The sequence below is a fragment of the Mucor mucedo genome (genome assembly GCF_025094135.1).
Source record: "Mucor mucedo strain NRRL 3635 chromosome Unknown EV154scaffold_140, whole genome shotgun sequence".
NCBI lineage: Eukaryota > Fungi > Mucoromycota > Mucoromycetes > Mucorales > Mucoraceae > Mucor > Mucor mucedo.
In genome coordinates this window covers 1-17,273 of record NW_026252424.1, presented here as the reverse complement: position 1 = coordinate 17,273, position 17,273 = coordinate 1, and the positions used below count along the sequence as shown (strand labels likewise).

At 36.8% G+C, this 17,273-nt stretch overlaps 2 protein-coding genes and 1 non-coding gene across 3 annotated transcripts; 1 reads left to right on the top strand and 2 right to left on the bottom strand.

Annotated features, from left to right (window-relative positions):
* Nucleotides 1-646: 646 nt before the first annotated feature.
* EV154DRAFT_t123 lies at nucleotides 647-717 on the bottom strand. The gene has a single exon. It is a non-coding gene; the product is annotated as a tRNA-Gly (tRNA).
* A 6,474-nt stretch (nucleotides 718-7,191) lies between these two features.
* On the bottom strand, nucleotides 7,192-8,316 carry EV154DRAFT_576811 (uncharacterized protein; the record flags this gene model as incomplete). Its single annotated transcript, XM_051606505.1, has 4 exons — nucleotides 8,008-8,316; nucleotides 7,644-7,955; nucleotides 7,405-7,578; nucleotides 7,192-7,341 (listed from the first exon to the last, which is right to left on the bottom strand). The coding sequence occupies exons 1-4, from the start codon at nucleotides 8,236-8,238 to the stop codon at nucleotides 7,192-7,194; spliced, it is 867 nt and encodes a 288-aa protein (XP_051452619.1). The 5' UTR covers nucleotides 8,239-8,316.
* Nucleotides 8,317-15,895: 7,579 nt separating this feature from the next.
* On the top strand, nucleotides 15,896-16,706 carry EV154DRAFT_568989 (uncharacterized protein; the record flags this gene model as incomplete). Its single annotated transcript, XM_051606108.1, has 3 exons — nucleotides 15,896-15,926; nucleotides 15,987-16,018; nucleotides 16,116-16,706. The coding sequence occupies 3 exons, from the start codon at nucleotides 15,896-15,898 to the stop codon at nucleotides 16,704-16,706; spliced, it is 654 nt and encodes a 217-aa protein (XP_051452618.1).
* Nucleotides 16,707-17,273: the final 567 nt, after the last annotated feature.

Sequence of the window (17,273 nt, the reverse complement as noted above, 5' to 3'; positions counted from 1 at the left end):
TAACAACCCCTATTGCATCCATAAAAGCTCCTACAACTATTGAACATTATTCTGGTCATCAAAGAAGACTACTTCCAAACGATCACTCTTCTTTGACAATTCAACGTCATGAGCGGCAATTAATACCCTCACCCGCACCTATTGCAATCTCACCACCAATAGTATCAGCTTTGACAATTAACAATACGCCATCCGCTCTTCTCTTGCCTCGCGATCAACCTCCCACTGATGTTAGCCCAACGGATGTGAACCCTCGACCAAAAAAGATAAAGCGATCAAGCAGAACTTGTTTTGTTTGCATGGACACAGTTTCTTGCAGTGGTCGATCAAAGCCCAAGCTATGCATAAATAAATGTGGATTATGTAATATCGATAATTGTCCTGGACGGTACAGAAGCATACCCTGTCCATTTATCAACAATCCCTAGAATAATTGTGAAACCCCCACTAACCAACCAAACAATTTTTTTTTTGAAAAAACAGCTAATCTACTATAAAATCTTTTTTTTTCTTTACTTTTTATAATAAAAACAACACTTAAAACCTCTTTTTCGCAAAAAATTTGGGTGCCACGTGGCACCCAAAAATAAAAGAATTAAATCATTTTTCAAAAACGGTCCCCACCTATGGGTATAAGGCCAAAAAATGCGCGGTCGGGGAATCGAACCCCGGCCCTTCGCGTGGCAGGCGAAGATTATACCACTTAACCAACCGCGCGAGGTTAATACTGAGTAAGGTCGCGCGCAAAAAAATCAGCCCTTTTATACACTTTTTTCACACGACATAATGGCGCGTTATGTTAGCAACGTATATGTTTGATATGAGTAAAAATATTTGAGGATTTATATCGATTTGAACGAAGTTCTCGTATAACTAGTGATTGGGGTTAATAACTACTTTTTAAATTCTACTATGTTGTAGAAACAATTAAAAGGTATATTTTTGCAAGCAAAATTATTCAAATTGGATAATATTTGATGGAGCTATGAACGATAGTAATATTGGCAGCATGTAATTTTTGTTTGGGGCGTGGATTTTTTATGTAGGGCGAGAATTTTTGATGTAGGGGGAGATAGGATTATTGTTCATCCCGGAGTTTTAAAAAGTTTTTTTTTTTTTTTTTTTTTTTTTTTACAGCGTACGGTTGATTTCTCAGAGTATGGCATTGTATGCGTTATAACTTTTTGGATTCCTCACTATATTAACATGCATTACACTGCGGCGTGATAAAAAGAATGATTTAACCCTCAAAGTGACTTCCAGCGCGCTGTATTAGTAGAAACCCCATGCCTTTTTTTTTTTTTTTTTTTTTTTTGGGGGGAGGCGGGTAGCATTTTGAGCTGCGCTTTTTTTTTTAATTTATAAAAAGCCCAAGTGAGAATCGAAAAGTCTTAAAAATTAAGTGGGTGTTGACTGAGAATCGAAAAGTCTTACAAATTAAGTGGAAAAATGATCACTTAAAATGATCACTTAACTATGTGTTCGTTTTATGAATGCTGTTAGTCATAATTTCTGAAATTCAAGCTTGGTTTTACTTTCTTTTCTCGTATCTATTTAACATTAATTCGTATTGGAATATTTTGTATTTATGTAAGACATATTTATTGGGCAAAAGATGGTTCATCATAAGTTGTTGATATCATCACAGAGGCGAATCCATGGTACGAGGTTTTTATTTAAAGCAGTATTTATAATTTGAAACAGTCAGCACACAACATCTTAAGAATACATTATCCCGAGCCTTTCACATAGTTTTTATGCAGTAAGATTGAAGTGAATTAAAAATATTGATATGTCTGATCATAAATCGTCAAGTATTACACTCCTCTTCAGTTGAATACGTTCTCACGTTGTAGTCATATCAGTCCTTTTTCTTACTGATAATAATGGGCTTCTACTCTACACTAGCTATCAATCTGACATCTTTATCCTCTTTATTTTATAACAAATTGCTAAAATTCTAGACTCATAGAGATTATCGTTATTAAATCCTGCGAAATGAGCTCTCGAACTTTACTGCTGGTCAAAGGCTGGGCATTTAAAAGTTTCGAGACAGATACAGTCGTCCGGTCGTGACGAGAGTAAGGAACATTAGGTGTTATTAGGCCTATTTCGAAACTGTAGCTGCATTTGGAGACAAAAGGCGTTTTGACTTTCTAAACTTTTTTATAATGCTGTTAAAATGGAAGCTCCGACTATTTACGTTTTTGGGTGTAAAGTACATGCTTCTTCAAATCCAATGCAAAGGTCAATAAATTTGTGTTTGTTGAACTTGTAGTGTTCGGGCTGTGTGTTGTCGATTATAAACATGAGCAAAGTAATGTATGATGATGGACTAGAAATCATTAAGAAAAGAAAAAAAAAAAAAAAAAAAAAGGTAAATAAAGCCAGGAAAAAAAGAAGTCATATTGGGGGTGTGGGGGGTCAAGCCCAAAAAAAAAAAAAAAGTTTGTTTATCTGGCCATAATTATGAATTTTCGATTTGTATCAAAGGGTAATTTCTTTAACATAAAAATACAGAGACGTCTCAAAAAAATTCCCCTTCTAATGGTGCTAGTTTGGTAAAGATAGCTTCAGAATTGATGGTTTTACATGTTTTTTAATAGATGGGGGGTGTCTCTGTGTCTGGGTTTTATTTTTATTTTGATTTTGTTTATGCCTATGAATGGATACGATAAATTGTCAGTTAATGTTATTTCCCCATACTTTAAATATCCCACGTATATAAAAAAAAATCTCGTTCTAATGGTACTACTTTCATCGCGATAGCTTTAAAACTGATGTTCTTGCACGCTTATTATAAATGGGGGGATTGTTCTGAGTTCCAAAAAGTATTGATTTATTAAAAAAAAAAAAAAGAAAAAAAAGAAAAAAAAAGATGATACTACCAGCTCGAAATCGTGAGCCAAAGTCATGATACAAGACTGATCTCGGGACTCCTAATGCATACAGCTGTGATCTACGTCGTATCAAAATTTGGTCATGAAAGGTCAAGTACCCGTCAAATAGACAGTGGATGTGAGATGTCGGTTTCGTCGTTTGTATGATGGATGTGATAATAAAGTTGGATGATACATTATCAGAAAAACAACGTAGTCTTGTTGATGATACATTCACTAGATTATTCAATAGGAAAGATAACTGTCATCAGTGTATAAGCGCCAATAGTGATGTTCATTTTTTATCCTTATCCCAATCGTCATTCCTCCATGTAACTATAGTGACGCTGATCTGTTTATAAATAAGCAATATTTTATAGACATGGTGTGAATCCGTCGTAATGCCTCACCCAAAATAGTGTTATTCAGTCTACTCATTATCCTAATCCAAATACCTAGTTAAAAAAAAGAAAAAACAAAAAGAAAAAAGGGTGGTTACCTTTCTGCTTCTTACTGATGATATCGCTGCCCATCTTTTGCAATATCGACAATCCACTCTTTATCATATAGATATTTCTAACTTAATTATCGCACTTACGTTGACTTGGATATACATTATCTAAAGAAAAAAAGAAAAAAAGAAAAAAGAAAAAAAGAGTAAAGAAAAAAGAGTGAAGAAAAAAGAAAAAGAATCCACAGAAAAGAATTTTTTTTTTTTTTTTTTAGAACAGCAGCCGAAAATATTACCCGGTACATTATTGTGTTACGCTTAATAAAAAAAAAAAAAAAAAAAAAAAAGGAACAAGCTATTAATTGCGTCGAGTATAATAGCGTTGAGAATAATAATCTTACAGAATTTAAAAGAAGCAATCATATCCTCCCCACGATTACACAAGATGTAATTGTTTATAGAAAACAAGAGGTTTTCGTTTTTTTATACGGAGAGTTTTAAGCGCCATTTATACCTAATATTTTTAGCCTGCCAAATCAATAAATGAAACATAACCTTTCCCAACACATGTGTCGACTTTAATCATTGATATAAATTATATTTCAAAGTGCTCACATTTTTAACCCCCTTTTACACATTTATACATTTTATCTATTTTTCTCATAAGCACTAAACATGGCCCCTCCAAAACGGCCATGCTTCTGTGATACGTGCACGGCGGACGCAGATTATGTTATGGTCTGCCAGTCAACTCTCAGACGACATTATGGGAAAACTGATAAACGTGTTTGTGAAGAACGACGTAAACAATATTTAATGTCGAACGGAATAACACAAGGTATGTATCTTAAATACACCGTAAATACAACATACACATAAACTGATCTTTTTTTTTTTTTTTTTTTTTTTTTTTAATAGTTGATTCTATGAACCGTAATTATGGACCCACTTCTGTCGATGCGGAAGGCGACAGCTTAATGGATGATCCACATGGAGCGGATGATTTTGATGAACATTGTGACGAAGGTAAGACTTGTATATATTCACAGTTTTTTATATCCACCAATATACTAAAATTGTCTTACAAAAAAAACAATAGATATTATACTGGAATCTGAATATGTAAGCGACACTGAGTCCGAGGATAGTACCAACGAAGATGAAGACACTTCTGGTAATACGTCTGGTGATACTCCTGGTGAAACTTCCGGTACTGCTTCTGGTGATACTTCGGATTCACGATTATTTCCTTCGGAACCTCTCGCGTTTGTGTTCTATCTTATGATGCTCTTTTTAAACGCCCATCTTACTGAAGATGCCAGTGAAATTATCATGGGTTTTTTAATGTCGCACTTGAATTGATGGAGATGAGCTATAGATTTCCACGAAAAAAGTCTACATTCGAAAACCGATCTGGTGTGAATAGCTATTTGTTCGACGGTGTCAAACAATACGTTGATTGTTTAAAGTGCCACAACCTTTATTCAATTGAGCACGACCAGCTCCACCGTCAGGCTAACTTTAAATGCAAATCTGCTACCCGTACCGATCAACTGGGTAATGTTTCACGAACATGTGGCGAACCTCTGTACACTGTCACAAAAGCTAAAACGTATCTACCAAGGGCAGTGTACATGTACAATTCAATCATTGAAACGTTACGAAAGTTCTATATGCGCGATAATTTTGCCAATTCCGTCAAGGCTTGGAAATCAAGAAATCTTAAAGATGATGACCATTACTATGACGTGTATGATGGTGATGTTTTCAAGAGCTTCAAGATAGACGAACAAGATACCACTCCGTTTGTTGATCAGTCCGACCATAATCTGATGCTTTCTATTGGTGTAGATTGGTACCAAAATTACACCTACAGTTCTCATTCTACCGGTGCCATCTACTTGTCAATCCTTAATTTGCCAAAGCAAATGCGTGACACAAGACCGTACGTTATGCTTGCAGGGTTGATGCCAGGTCCGAAGGAAAGCAAGTTGGATGAAATCAACAATTATTTGGCTCCTCTGGTTGAAGAACTGATGTTATTAAAAACTGGTGTTACTATGTCCTTGCCAGATAATACGTCTGTTTTTGTAAGAGCTGCACTGACTCTCGTAGTTGCAGATCTTCCTGCCGCCGCCAAGCTATGTGGTTTTTCTTTCTTTAACAGCATTTGTGCTTGTCGAAAATGTGATCGGCGTTTCCCTGCTCTTGTACCTGGCCTTCCTGGTCGCGATTATTCTGGCTGGGAAGATCACAATTGGCCTCGTCGTAACAAGGCAAGCAACTTGAGGTATGCCAAGGAGTGGAAACGTGCTACTACCGAAGCTAAAAGGGTCTCTCTGGTTCAGGAGAATGGTACAAGATGGTCTCAGCTGCATTTGCTTGACTATTTTGACCCTGTTCGTTTTACAGTCTACGATAGTATGCACAATCTTTACATGGGCACAACTAAACGAATCTTGTCAATGGTCTGGATCAAAGAAGGTCATCTCACCAAAAATCATTTAAAAGAGATGGCTTTAATGAGTGACAAGATTATTCTTCCGTTTGGTTATGACTCTGGTTCAATCGCGAGAAAGATACTGGTTGGAGATGGATTTTCGTACATGAAAGCTGCAGAATATATGGTGTTCACCGTATGTCTGTCTCCCTTGCTCCTGAAGGGACGTCTCCCTGTTGACATGTATGCAAACTGGATGTTGTTTGTCGAAGCGGTACAGCTCATGTCAACAACCAGCATTTCGAAGGAAAATGTTACCAAGGCTCATGGCCTGTTACGAAGTTTTTGCATCGGCTTCACCAGCTTGTATGGTAAAGAGAGTTTATATCCAAACGCTCACAACATGTTACACTTGGCTGAAGGAATAAAAGATTATGGCCCCTTATGCTCTCATTCGGCCTTCTTTTATGAACGATGCAATAAGGACCTCAAGAATGTCAGTACAAACAAAAAGCCCAAGTTTGAACACACGGTCATGTCGACTTTTTTGAAAACTGTCCATCATGTCGACCTGACTCGGACATTCCCTTCATTGGGTCTTGGTAACAATTTGGATACAAGGTTGAAGAATTTGTTTATCGGTGTTGATATTCATGCCACCCGGCAGTATTATGTGGAAAATATCTTGAAAGCGGAAATCTTACAGTCCATATCTACTTTCGATATTTTTGCGTTCCTAGCATACGGCGACACAACGAGTCCAAGTGAAGCCTACGGTCATGAAGTGCTGCCCCCAACCACTATCCGGCATTTAAAGTTCAACAAGAAACCATTTCGACTGTCATATGCCCAATTCGGTCACCTGGTTGATTATTATCGCTCTATATCCGTGGAACTTGATAATTGTTTGTTGAACGGTACTCAACCCGAAAGTAGGGTAAGCAACTTGATGGTAAAGTTCAATACAATCAGCATCATGGGTCACAAGTACAACTCAAATGAAACAGCTTCAGCCCGAGGTAGTTTTATAAGAGCATATTACAACCCCAACGTTGCTGGTATGTCTCCTCAGTTGCGGCCTGCTCAGATCAAATTTTTCTTCAGACATGACGTACGTCTTCATGTCGTAGATGACATTTATGTCGTCTCCACTTTCACCTTTGCTTTTGTTCATTTTTACAAGCCCCACCAAACGCTGATCACCACGTTCAATTCGATCAACAGTGGAGTTTGTCAAAATACTTTTGAAGACGAGTCTGAACTTTGTATCCTTCCAATTGCAAACATTCACTCACCTATTGGTATGTACTTTGATGTTTTGTCTAATACCAATATATTTTTTACTGTTCATAGAAAATTAATAGAACAATAAAATTGTTTTATTTTTTTTAAATGTATTTTTAATTTTTTTTTATTTTTTTTTATACAGCTTTGGACCAAGCAGGAAGTTTTCTCTCAAGATCAGGATGCAATGCCGTTACAACCACAGAATCAACTCTTTTCTTTTCACCCCATTTTCTTGTTGCTTCATCGTCATGAACTTTGTCAAGCCTTTTGAAGAAATCATTCAACTGAAAAGGAAGGTATCACAAATGTTAGTAATTTTTAAAAATTGTCATATTAATTGGACTTACATTCTTGGATCTCCAAGTTGGCACCTGACGATCCAGCAATGTTTTATCGCCGGGAACGTCCTCTTCGTCCGACTGGCAACCGTTTACCAGAACCTTCAAACATTCAGCGGCCGTTGCGAAAGCAGGTGTTTCCTCGGGATGGCTTTTGTAGATGGCCAATCTACGAGCGAGTTTCTAACAAGAAAAAGGTACTCTTTAGCATTTTTTTTTATATTATTTATTTTAAAAGTCTCACTTACTCTGCTTCTTCTCTCCTTGACCCTTTTCTCTGTCCTCTTGAACTGAGTCACTTCGGGGGGGCTGGCATCATTCTTGGCCTTGACCTTCTTGTTGTTCAGGAAGGACAGAATGACACCTTCCACGATTTCCTTACCTCTTATCGTAAACCCAGTCTTATTTGACAGGAGAAATCTGTCAAAGTACGCAGATTCCTTGCAATACTTAATAATTTGATCACGAACATGGCTGTTGTCCTTGACCATTGAGCCATTCAAATTGAACGGCATTTTGTCTCGATTGACGCAACGTTCATATGCATGATGAACCAAACGCTGTAATATTTGTTAATAATTATTCAAACATACATATTTTAATTTATCTTACAACGAGCTCGGTTTGCTTGCCTCTATTCATCTTGGCAACTGGTCCAGCAGCGGGGGCTTGGTCTAACTTGCGTTGCAGATCGGCAACACAGGCAGACAAGCTGTTTACCTTTGCGGCGAGAGCAGCGTAATCTTGGTCTCCTTGACTTTTTCTTTTCAAGACGGGACCTCTAGGAGAAGCTGTCGAGACGACGTCAGGTCTTTCTTGGCGGGGAGTATTGTTGTTGCTCATTGTTAATGTTTTATGTAAAATACAGGCTTATTATTTCCAGGGATGATGATCGATTTTAAATGCCAAATTTGGTGTGACCTTGCTTTTTTAAAGAATGATAAATTTTTTTTTATTTTTTTATTTTTTTTTACATCTCTTCTTCGACATTTTTATTTCTTTTTCTTTTCCGTAAGTTCATAATAATGCCAGTTTGCTAAGTTCAGTGTGTCGATCGAAAAAGGTAACAAATATACTCACGCTTATACAAGCCATGTTAGTTTCTTCTAATCTGTGTTCGCCCATTTCAATTAGTAGCATTCCTTACCACCCTTCTTAAAAATCTGCCGTCTAATTTCCAGACAACATTGTTGGGTAAGACTCTATTATTTGTCCGTATGCAAAACTAATTCAATTAACAGTAAGCCATGTTTCCATTTTCTATTTTCCCTCAAGCTTTTTTTTCTCCCTAGCCCACAGATAATGGTACATTTTACATGACTCATTCCTAGCTTTACATTAACCCCAATACCTTGTAGGCATAGAAGTCAAAGAAGTCGTCTCCGCTTTTTGAGCAGCTTGAAATCTACGTCATTCCCCGTAATCTTGAACAGGTATAATATTGTAGCGAGTTTTTTTTTTGTTTTCTTTTATTTATTTATTAACCTTATCTTTTAGAAAACAATACACGATACGTATGTTTCAAGGTAAAGCTTCAATAATAGTAAACATACCAATCTCGAGCTAATTTTAAACAATATATCTTTTTTATGCATTTTTTAGTGGAATTATGTGGACCATGTTCCGTCACGGACCTAATTGCAATTCTGATGGCTACCTTGTTTCTTATTAACACAGCTGGTACGTTTGTATGTAAGAGTGGATGGATCGATATAAATTTGGACGACAAGGAAGATCGATGATGGTTGGATCAATGGTTTGTGTAATCAGACATCATTGCCGACAATGAGTGATGCGATAATGGATTCACGTAAGGTGTTTGTAAGTGGGATATTTTAGAGGTATGGGACGACACAGTGCGTGGACACTTAAAACCAATGGATGGATGCTTCAAATCAATGAATGTACGCTTAAAATTAATGGATGCATGCTTAAAACTGATGGATGCATGCTTAAAATTAATGGATGTACAGTAATTACAGTGATACGAATGGATACAAGGTGATACAAATGGGCGATCCCTATTGTTCTAAATGCAGGGTATGTGTATATTCGATTGCAGCCAATTTTCTATTTTTTTATATAAATAAATCGTTTTTTCATCGTAATCCGTCCAATATGCTTTATTTAAATGTGCCTTCCAAACCAATAGTATAGATTTATGTAATAATTAAGACCCCATTATTAATATTGAAGACCAATAGTATAGATTTATGTAATAATTAAGACCCCATTATCAATAGTAAAGACCAATAGTATAGATTTATATAATAATTAAGACCCCATTATCATTCCTAAAGACCAATAATAAAGAGCTATTTGTATTATAAACAGTTCAGAATCAAGGTATTAGACCAATAATAGACGCCATATAGCTCATGTAATAGATAAAAAACTACATGCAATGAAATACGATACTGGCAATACCAGACAAAACATTATACATGTATAACTTGGAATACAGCAATGTAATATACGATATCATATATCCCACAAGCCAAGTTATGTCCTCATACCAAACATAATCTCAGTGTTTGCCGCAGACTCCGTCGTGTGCTCGTGGAATACATAGTATTCTTGGAGCCATTTCGTAAACATACGACATATTATTGGTCGCGTTCATTTAATATATAATTCCATATATCATCATACTAACTTTTATGTCGTGTGTTTCCTGCAAGCCAAGCCACATTCCTCACAATTCTTAATCTACCTACCTACAGCAATCAAAAACTATCCTATCGAAACGCCCACATATTTTAATTAACCAAAAATCTATTTTCATTCCTCCTGGAATTCTAAATTGCTTTTGGAAGATTCATTCCCACCCTCAACAAACAGAAAAAACCAACCCAAAAAAAAAAAAAAAAATCAAACCAACAATGGCACCTCCTAAACAGAAGAACGTTTCTGTTATGGATACCCTCCCCCCAGCTGATCGGGTAACATTAGCAAACTTTGAAACATACAAAAGCTCAATTACGTGTCCAAAATGTATCAACAAAGGTACAATTATTTACATTGGTAACACTAATGCCAGCAACCCCCACCCATTGTTCTCATGCACAGCATGTCAACAAAAAATATCAATTTCATCTATGCAGCATGAAATCACTCAAGCGAAAGCATCGGGAGCAATCCCCATAGATGTACCTTACCCCACACCTGAAGCACCAATAACAACAACCACCAAAAAGACTTCGCAACAAAATAAACGCACTAGAGTAGAAAGCGACGATAACTTGGAAATGACACGCAGCAAGTCAACGCCAACAAAAAACAGCAAAAATAACAACATCAACGACGGCACCTTGACAACTATACTGGAAACGGTGAAAGCTCTCCAACAACAAGTGGAGGAACTTAAAAAGGAGAACGCCCAAATGAAGCTCCAAATGCAATCATCTAACGAGAGAAACGTACAACTCCAAAAAGAAAATTTAGCGCTATCAAAAAATAAAATGCTAAAGGATCTGCAACAACAACAACAACAACAACAACAACACCAAAAAGGGGAATATGATACGAGAATGGAAGAAGATACGGAGGAATTCCCCCCTCTCTCCAACAACCAGGAATCATCAGCATCCAAATATGCACATGCATACAACTCAACTATGCAGGATAAAATTCGTAACACAAACACTAAAGAAAAAACAAAAAATAATAATAATAACATAAAAAACTTAAAAAACAATACTACTAAACCCAAAAAAAATATTAACATTGCAGGTGCCATTAGAGCATTTACTGCCCCTACCAACGACAACCAAGGATACACATATGTGTATTATCCAGCAAAATCAAGAATTAGCCGAAAGCAACAGCGCAGCAATTTAAAAAAATTAGGAATCATTAATGGCCGTATCTTGGACATCCACTACCCAGCCAGAAATGTAGTAGCGCTATTAGTACATGTCAATTACAAACAAGAACTTATAGACACGCTCCTGAAATCAAAAGTATCAAATATAGAAAAATACGATCCAACTAACCCCTCAACCATCTCCGACCCTCAATACAATGATATTAGTATAGAGGAAAAAACAAAACTTGCAGAAAAGAAGCATAATGAACGCATTGTCCGTGCATTGCCATTCATCCGCAACCATATCTCTCGTTCCGTAGCAGCATTTTTCGTAAAGGAAAAATTAATAACAACAGAACAACATGAAAATTTTATCACCGAATGGAATAAAAAATTCGAACAACAAACAAATAAACAAAAAAATAATACCAATACACCCACACCAAACAATACTACTGCCAGCAATAAAACAGCTACTCCCTCTCCAACTGAAAAGAAAGATGAAAGTACCCCTGAAAATAATAATCTACCAACAGAACAACAAACAACAGAAATGGATGAAGCATTATGAAGAGGAAACTCAACATAAGCTGCATAAACGCCAATGGTAAACTCCGCGAGGAAGCCATTGACTCTACTATATTCTACTGTAAAAACACCGACCTATTATTTATTACTGAAACCTGGCTGCCACCATCAGCCTCTAATTTACCAACTGACTGGACTCAATATCACCAATATGGACATCCAGTCTCTAATTCTTACCGGCATGAAAGGGGTATATCCTTATTTATTAACCCCAATCTAAAATATGAAAAACTTTATGTGGATACAACAAAATCCGAATACTACATTATCTGCACAATAGATAACTTAAAAATATACTGTCTCTACTTACCCCCACACCTTCCTTAGAAAATAACCTAGCAATTCAAATTATCGAATCCATTCCCTTATCATCAAATGTCATCATCTGTGGTGATCTCAATGCACGTATGGGTAAAGTCACTGGTGATAGTCGATGGAATACTAGGGGAACAAAATTATGCAAACTTATACGCGAACACGGTATCATTAACTGGAACGCTAAATTACAATATGAAAAATATACCCGAATTAATTTTCAGGTACACAATAATACAACAGAAAATAGCATTGTCGACTACTTTCTTAGCCCACAAGACTTACAACAACCCACCCTCGATATTCGTGATGATCTTGCTATCCTTGGATCCGATCATAAATTGATGACCGTATCATTTATATGGGATAACTTAAAATCAACCGAATCAGAAAACAAACAACAACAAAGAAAAAGATGGAAAATCAACAGACTCATCGACCATGATGTAGCAACTGCATATATTACCACTTTCAAAAATCAAATCCAAGAAAAAAACTTGATCAACAAATTGACAGCATACCAAACATATCTTGCAACAATCGCAGATATCTCATCCACCATTATAGAAAATCAACAAGAAAATATCGACACAATCGAATACTTTACTGAAGAACTATACAATATAATTTACTACTCACTTGATACTATTATCACAGAAGCAGATTACAGGCCGAAAAACTGGAAATGGTTCTGGAATAAATCCCTACAAGGCCGAGCAAACTTTAGACAAGCCTGTTACACACGATGGCGTAAATCAATTGGGTTCCAATCGGGTTTATGGTGGAGTAGGTATAAGGCAGCTGACCGAGATCTAAAGAAAGAAGTCAAACAAGCGCGCACAGCAGCATACCATAAATTTTGTGAAAAATTGGATGATGATCCCACTGCTGCCATTCCAATTGTTAAAAGAATAATACAATCAAAAAACAAAAACACACATAGGTATACAACTGAAGAAGGCCCACAACATGCTGTTGACTCTATGGCACAGTATCTAGAGGGTATATTCGACGGAAGAAACCTACCACAACCTCAAAACAATATAATACATACTACTAATAATACTAATACTACTAACAATCCTAATACCAATACAACAGAACCTATTAATACCTATGATTTTCATGACTGCCCCTTCACAGAAAATCATATCTACAACGCTATTAAAAGGCTTCCCAATAAAAAGAGTCCGGGCAGCGATCACATCACATCCGAAATGATCAAACCCATCATCGACTCTACCTCAACAATACTAAACCACCTATTCCGAATAAGCTGGATTACTGGATACACACCCGCAATATGGCGTCAATCCCAAATTGTCCCTATTTATAAAGGTGCCGGTGATCAAACACAGCCCAGCAATTATAGACCTATCAGCCTGACATCAACGTTCAGAAAAGTCATGGAATATTGCATCCAAGATCATTTATACCAACAAACAAACTTCATCAGCATACAGCAAGGAGGGTTTAAACCCAAATTGTCTGCCATGGATCACGCCGTAGTGCTTGATGAATTAATGCATCGATTTAAAATCAACAACAACAACACCCCTCCAGCAGTAATTACACTTGACGTTGCAAAAGCATACGATCAATGCCCACGTAATACAATCTGGAATACTATGCACAACAAAAACTGCAATCCTAGACTACTAAATATTCTGAAAAATTTATTCGACCAAGTCAACATACAAGTCATCAATGGAAATCACCAATCCTATAAATTTCAACCAATCACTGGAGTACTACAAGGCAGCGTTCTCAGCCCCCATCTATACTCTATATTTATCAACTCGCTTCCTCAACAATTGAGTGAAATTCATCAATCCAATAATCTACAAGATATCAACTGCCTATTATTTGCCGATGATGTTGTCCTGATATCACCTCCAAATAAAATGCAGCATCTTTTAGACCTATGTGAAGAGCATTCCTTACTGAATGGATATCGATGGTCGCCAACAAAATGCACCGTCATATCATCTCCAACATACTCAACAACATTTACATTATACAACACTGATCTACCAACCGCCCCCACAGTGAAATACCTGGGTCTTCAATTCAACCACCTTGGAATGGACACCCAAGCATTCATCAATAACCTCAAACAAAAAGTCAACAACAGCATGCATCGAATCCATCAAATTGGTGCCCGCACAAATGGTTTTTCTTTATTACTTTCCATCATTATATACAAGCAATTTATCCGACCAAAAATCGAATATGGTTTGTGTATATCTAATTTCAAAACAACTAACTTTGCAGCTCTGGAACGCCTTCAAGATGACTGTCTTCGGATGATTGTCGGCGGGTTTACCAACTCATCTGTCAAATCACTACGGGTTATGGTCAATCTTCCAAGTATGGTCGAACGATGGTACACCCTAAACTCCAAATACTTAATCCGCTCCGCTTCTCTCCCATCCGATTCATTAATCCACAAAATTATTCAATCCAACACAAGATATAGCAAGCTAAACCTAATCAAAAACAAAAATCCAATATTCCAAGCACTACAACAAGATAACTCTCCCAACTCCATCTTTAGAAAACTTACTCACACAATCTCTTCCTACAGATCTAACGCCATCATCAATTCTTCGGAAAAGATGATACAAGGCTGCAGATCTGATTTAAAAATAGATCCAATCCTCACAATTCCTATGACTAGAAAAGAACGTAGGCGACTCCTTAGGTGGCGCATGAATTGGTTACCTGGTGGAAAGCCGAATTGTCACTGTGGCGGTCACATGAGTCGAAATCACTTGCTTATATGTCCAGCTATCCCCGAGACATACTGGGAAAATATTCAACGTGGATTCCATAATGATATCAACCCAATCGACGCAATATTAAAATCACTCCCAACTAACAAGCCCAAGTCCATCACTGAAAAACAAAATCTAATAATCAAATGGCAACCTCTCTGGACCGATCTACTCAACATTCTATTCCTCGTTGATCAGATCTGTCACAAAACCCAAGAAACTTTTGTCGATGAACCCGATCCTGGTGTTCTCTTCTACAAGTGGATTATGGAATAGTGCATTGTGAAAAAAAAAAAAAAAAAAAAAAAAAAAAAAAAAAAAAAAAAACCCTCTTACGCACAACACTTTCCCCCGCTTACTATTACGTCACTCAAATCCGCTCTCACACTAATAACACTCAATCTCTCTCCAAATCCTCACCAACCAATCATCACTGACCAACGCTATGACTTTCTGACTTCTCATCTCGTAACCCATTCATGCAAAACCGACGGCCTAGCTGAAATTCAATTCGAAATCATGCTAATCTGTCAAATTGATCTTTTTATTTACTTTTATTATTTACAAACAAACCCTTTCCCCTTTTTTTAATTTTCCTCCTTATGAGGCTTTAATTTTTAACAACACACCCCCAAATCCTCATATTCGTATCCAAACATTGCCCGATTAATGGGATCTTGATACAATATTTTAATAAGCGATTATTAATAAACTTCTAATGTTAAGACTTAACCAACCGCGCGAGGTTAATACCGAGTAAGGTCGCGCGCAAAAAATCAGCCCTTTTATACAATTTTTTCTCCTGCAAGCCAAGCCACATCACCGTCAACTTTTTAATTTACCAACTTACAGCAATCAAAAACTATCCTATCGAAACGCCCACATATTTTAATTAACCAAAAATCTATTTTCATTCCTCCTGGAATTCTAAATTGCTTTTGGAAGATTCATTCCCACCCTCAACAAACAGAAAAAACCAACCCAAAAAAAAAAAAAAATAATCAAACCAACAATGGCACCTCCTAAACAGAAGATCGCTTCTGGTATGGATACCCTCCCCCCAGCTGATCGGGTACATTAGCAAACTTTGAAACATACAAAAGCTCAATTACGTGTCCAAAATGTATCAACAAAGGTACAATTATTTACATTGGTACACTAATGCCAGCAACCCCCACCCATTGTTCTCATGCACAGCATGTCAACAAAAAATATCAATTTCATCTATGCAGCATGAAATCACTCAAGCGAAAGCATCGGGAGCAATCCCCATAGATGTACCTTACCCCACACCTGAAGCACCAATAACAACAACCACCAAAAAGACTTCGCAACAAAATAAACGCACTAGAATAGAAAGCGACGACAACTTGGAAATGACACGCAGCAAGTCAACGCCAACAAAAAACAACAAAAACAACAACAACAACGAAAGTACCTTGGCATCTATAATGGAAACCGTAAAAGCTCTCCAACAACAAGTGGAAGAACTTAAAAAAGAAAACACACAAATAAAGCTCCAAATGCAAGCAGCCAACGAGAGGAGCGTACACCTCGAAAAAAAGAATTTGGCTCAATCAAAAAAGGAAATGCTAAACGATCTGCAGCAACAACAACAACAACAACAACAACAACAACAACAACAACAACAACAACAACACCAAAATGGGGAATATGATACGACAATGGAAGAAGATATGGAGGAATTCCCCCCTCTCTCCAACAACCAGGGATCATCAGCATCCAAATATGCACATGCATACAACTCAACTATGCAGGATAAAATTCGTAACACAAACACTAAAGAAAAAAACAAAAAATAATAATAATAACATAAAAAAATTAAAAAACAATACTACTAAACCCAAAAAAATATTAAAATTGCAGGTGCCATTTAGAGCATTTACTGCCCTACCAAACGGACAACCAAGGATACAAATATGTGTATTATCCAGCAAAATCAAGAATTAGCCGAAAGCACCAGCCGCAGCAATTTAAAATAATTAGGAATCATTAATGGGCCGTATCATTGGGACATCCACTGACCCAGGCCAGTAAATTGAGGTCCAGCGCTATTAGGACATGTCGAATTACAAACAAGAACTTATAGACACGCTCCTGAAATCAAAGTATCAAATATAGAAAAATACGATCCAACTAACCCCTCAACCATCTCCGACCCTCAATACAATGATATTAGTATAGAGGAAAAAAACAAAACTTGCAGAAAAGAAGCATAATGAACGTGTTGCATTGCAATTCATCCGCAACCATATCTCTCGCTCCGTAGCAGCATTTTTCGTAAAGGAAAAATTAATAACAACAGAACAACATGAAAATTTTATCACCGAATGGAATAAAAAATTCGAACAACAAACAAATAAAACAAA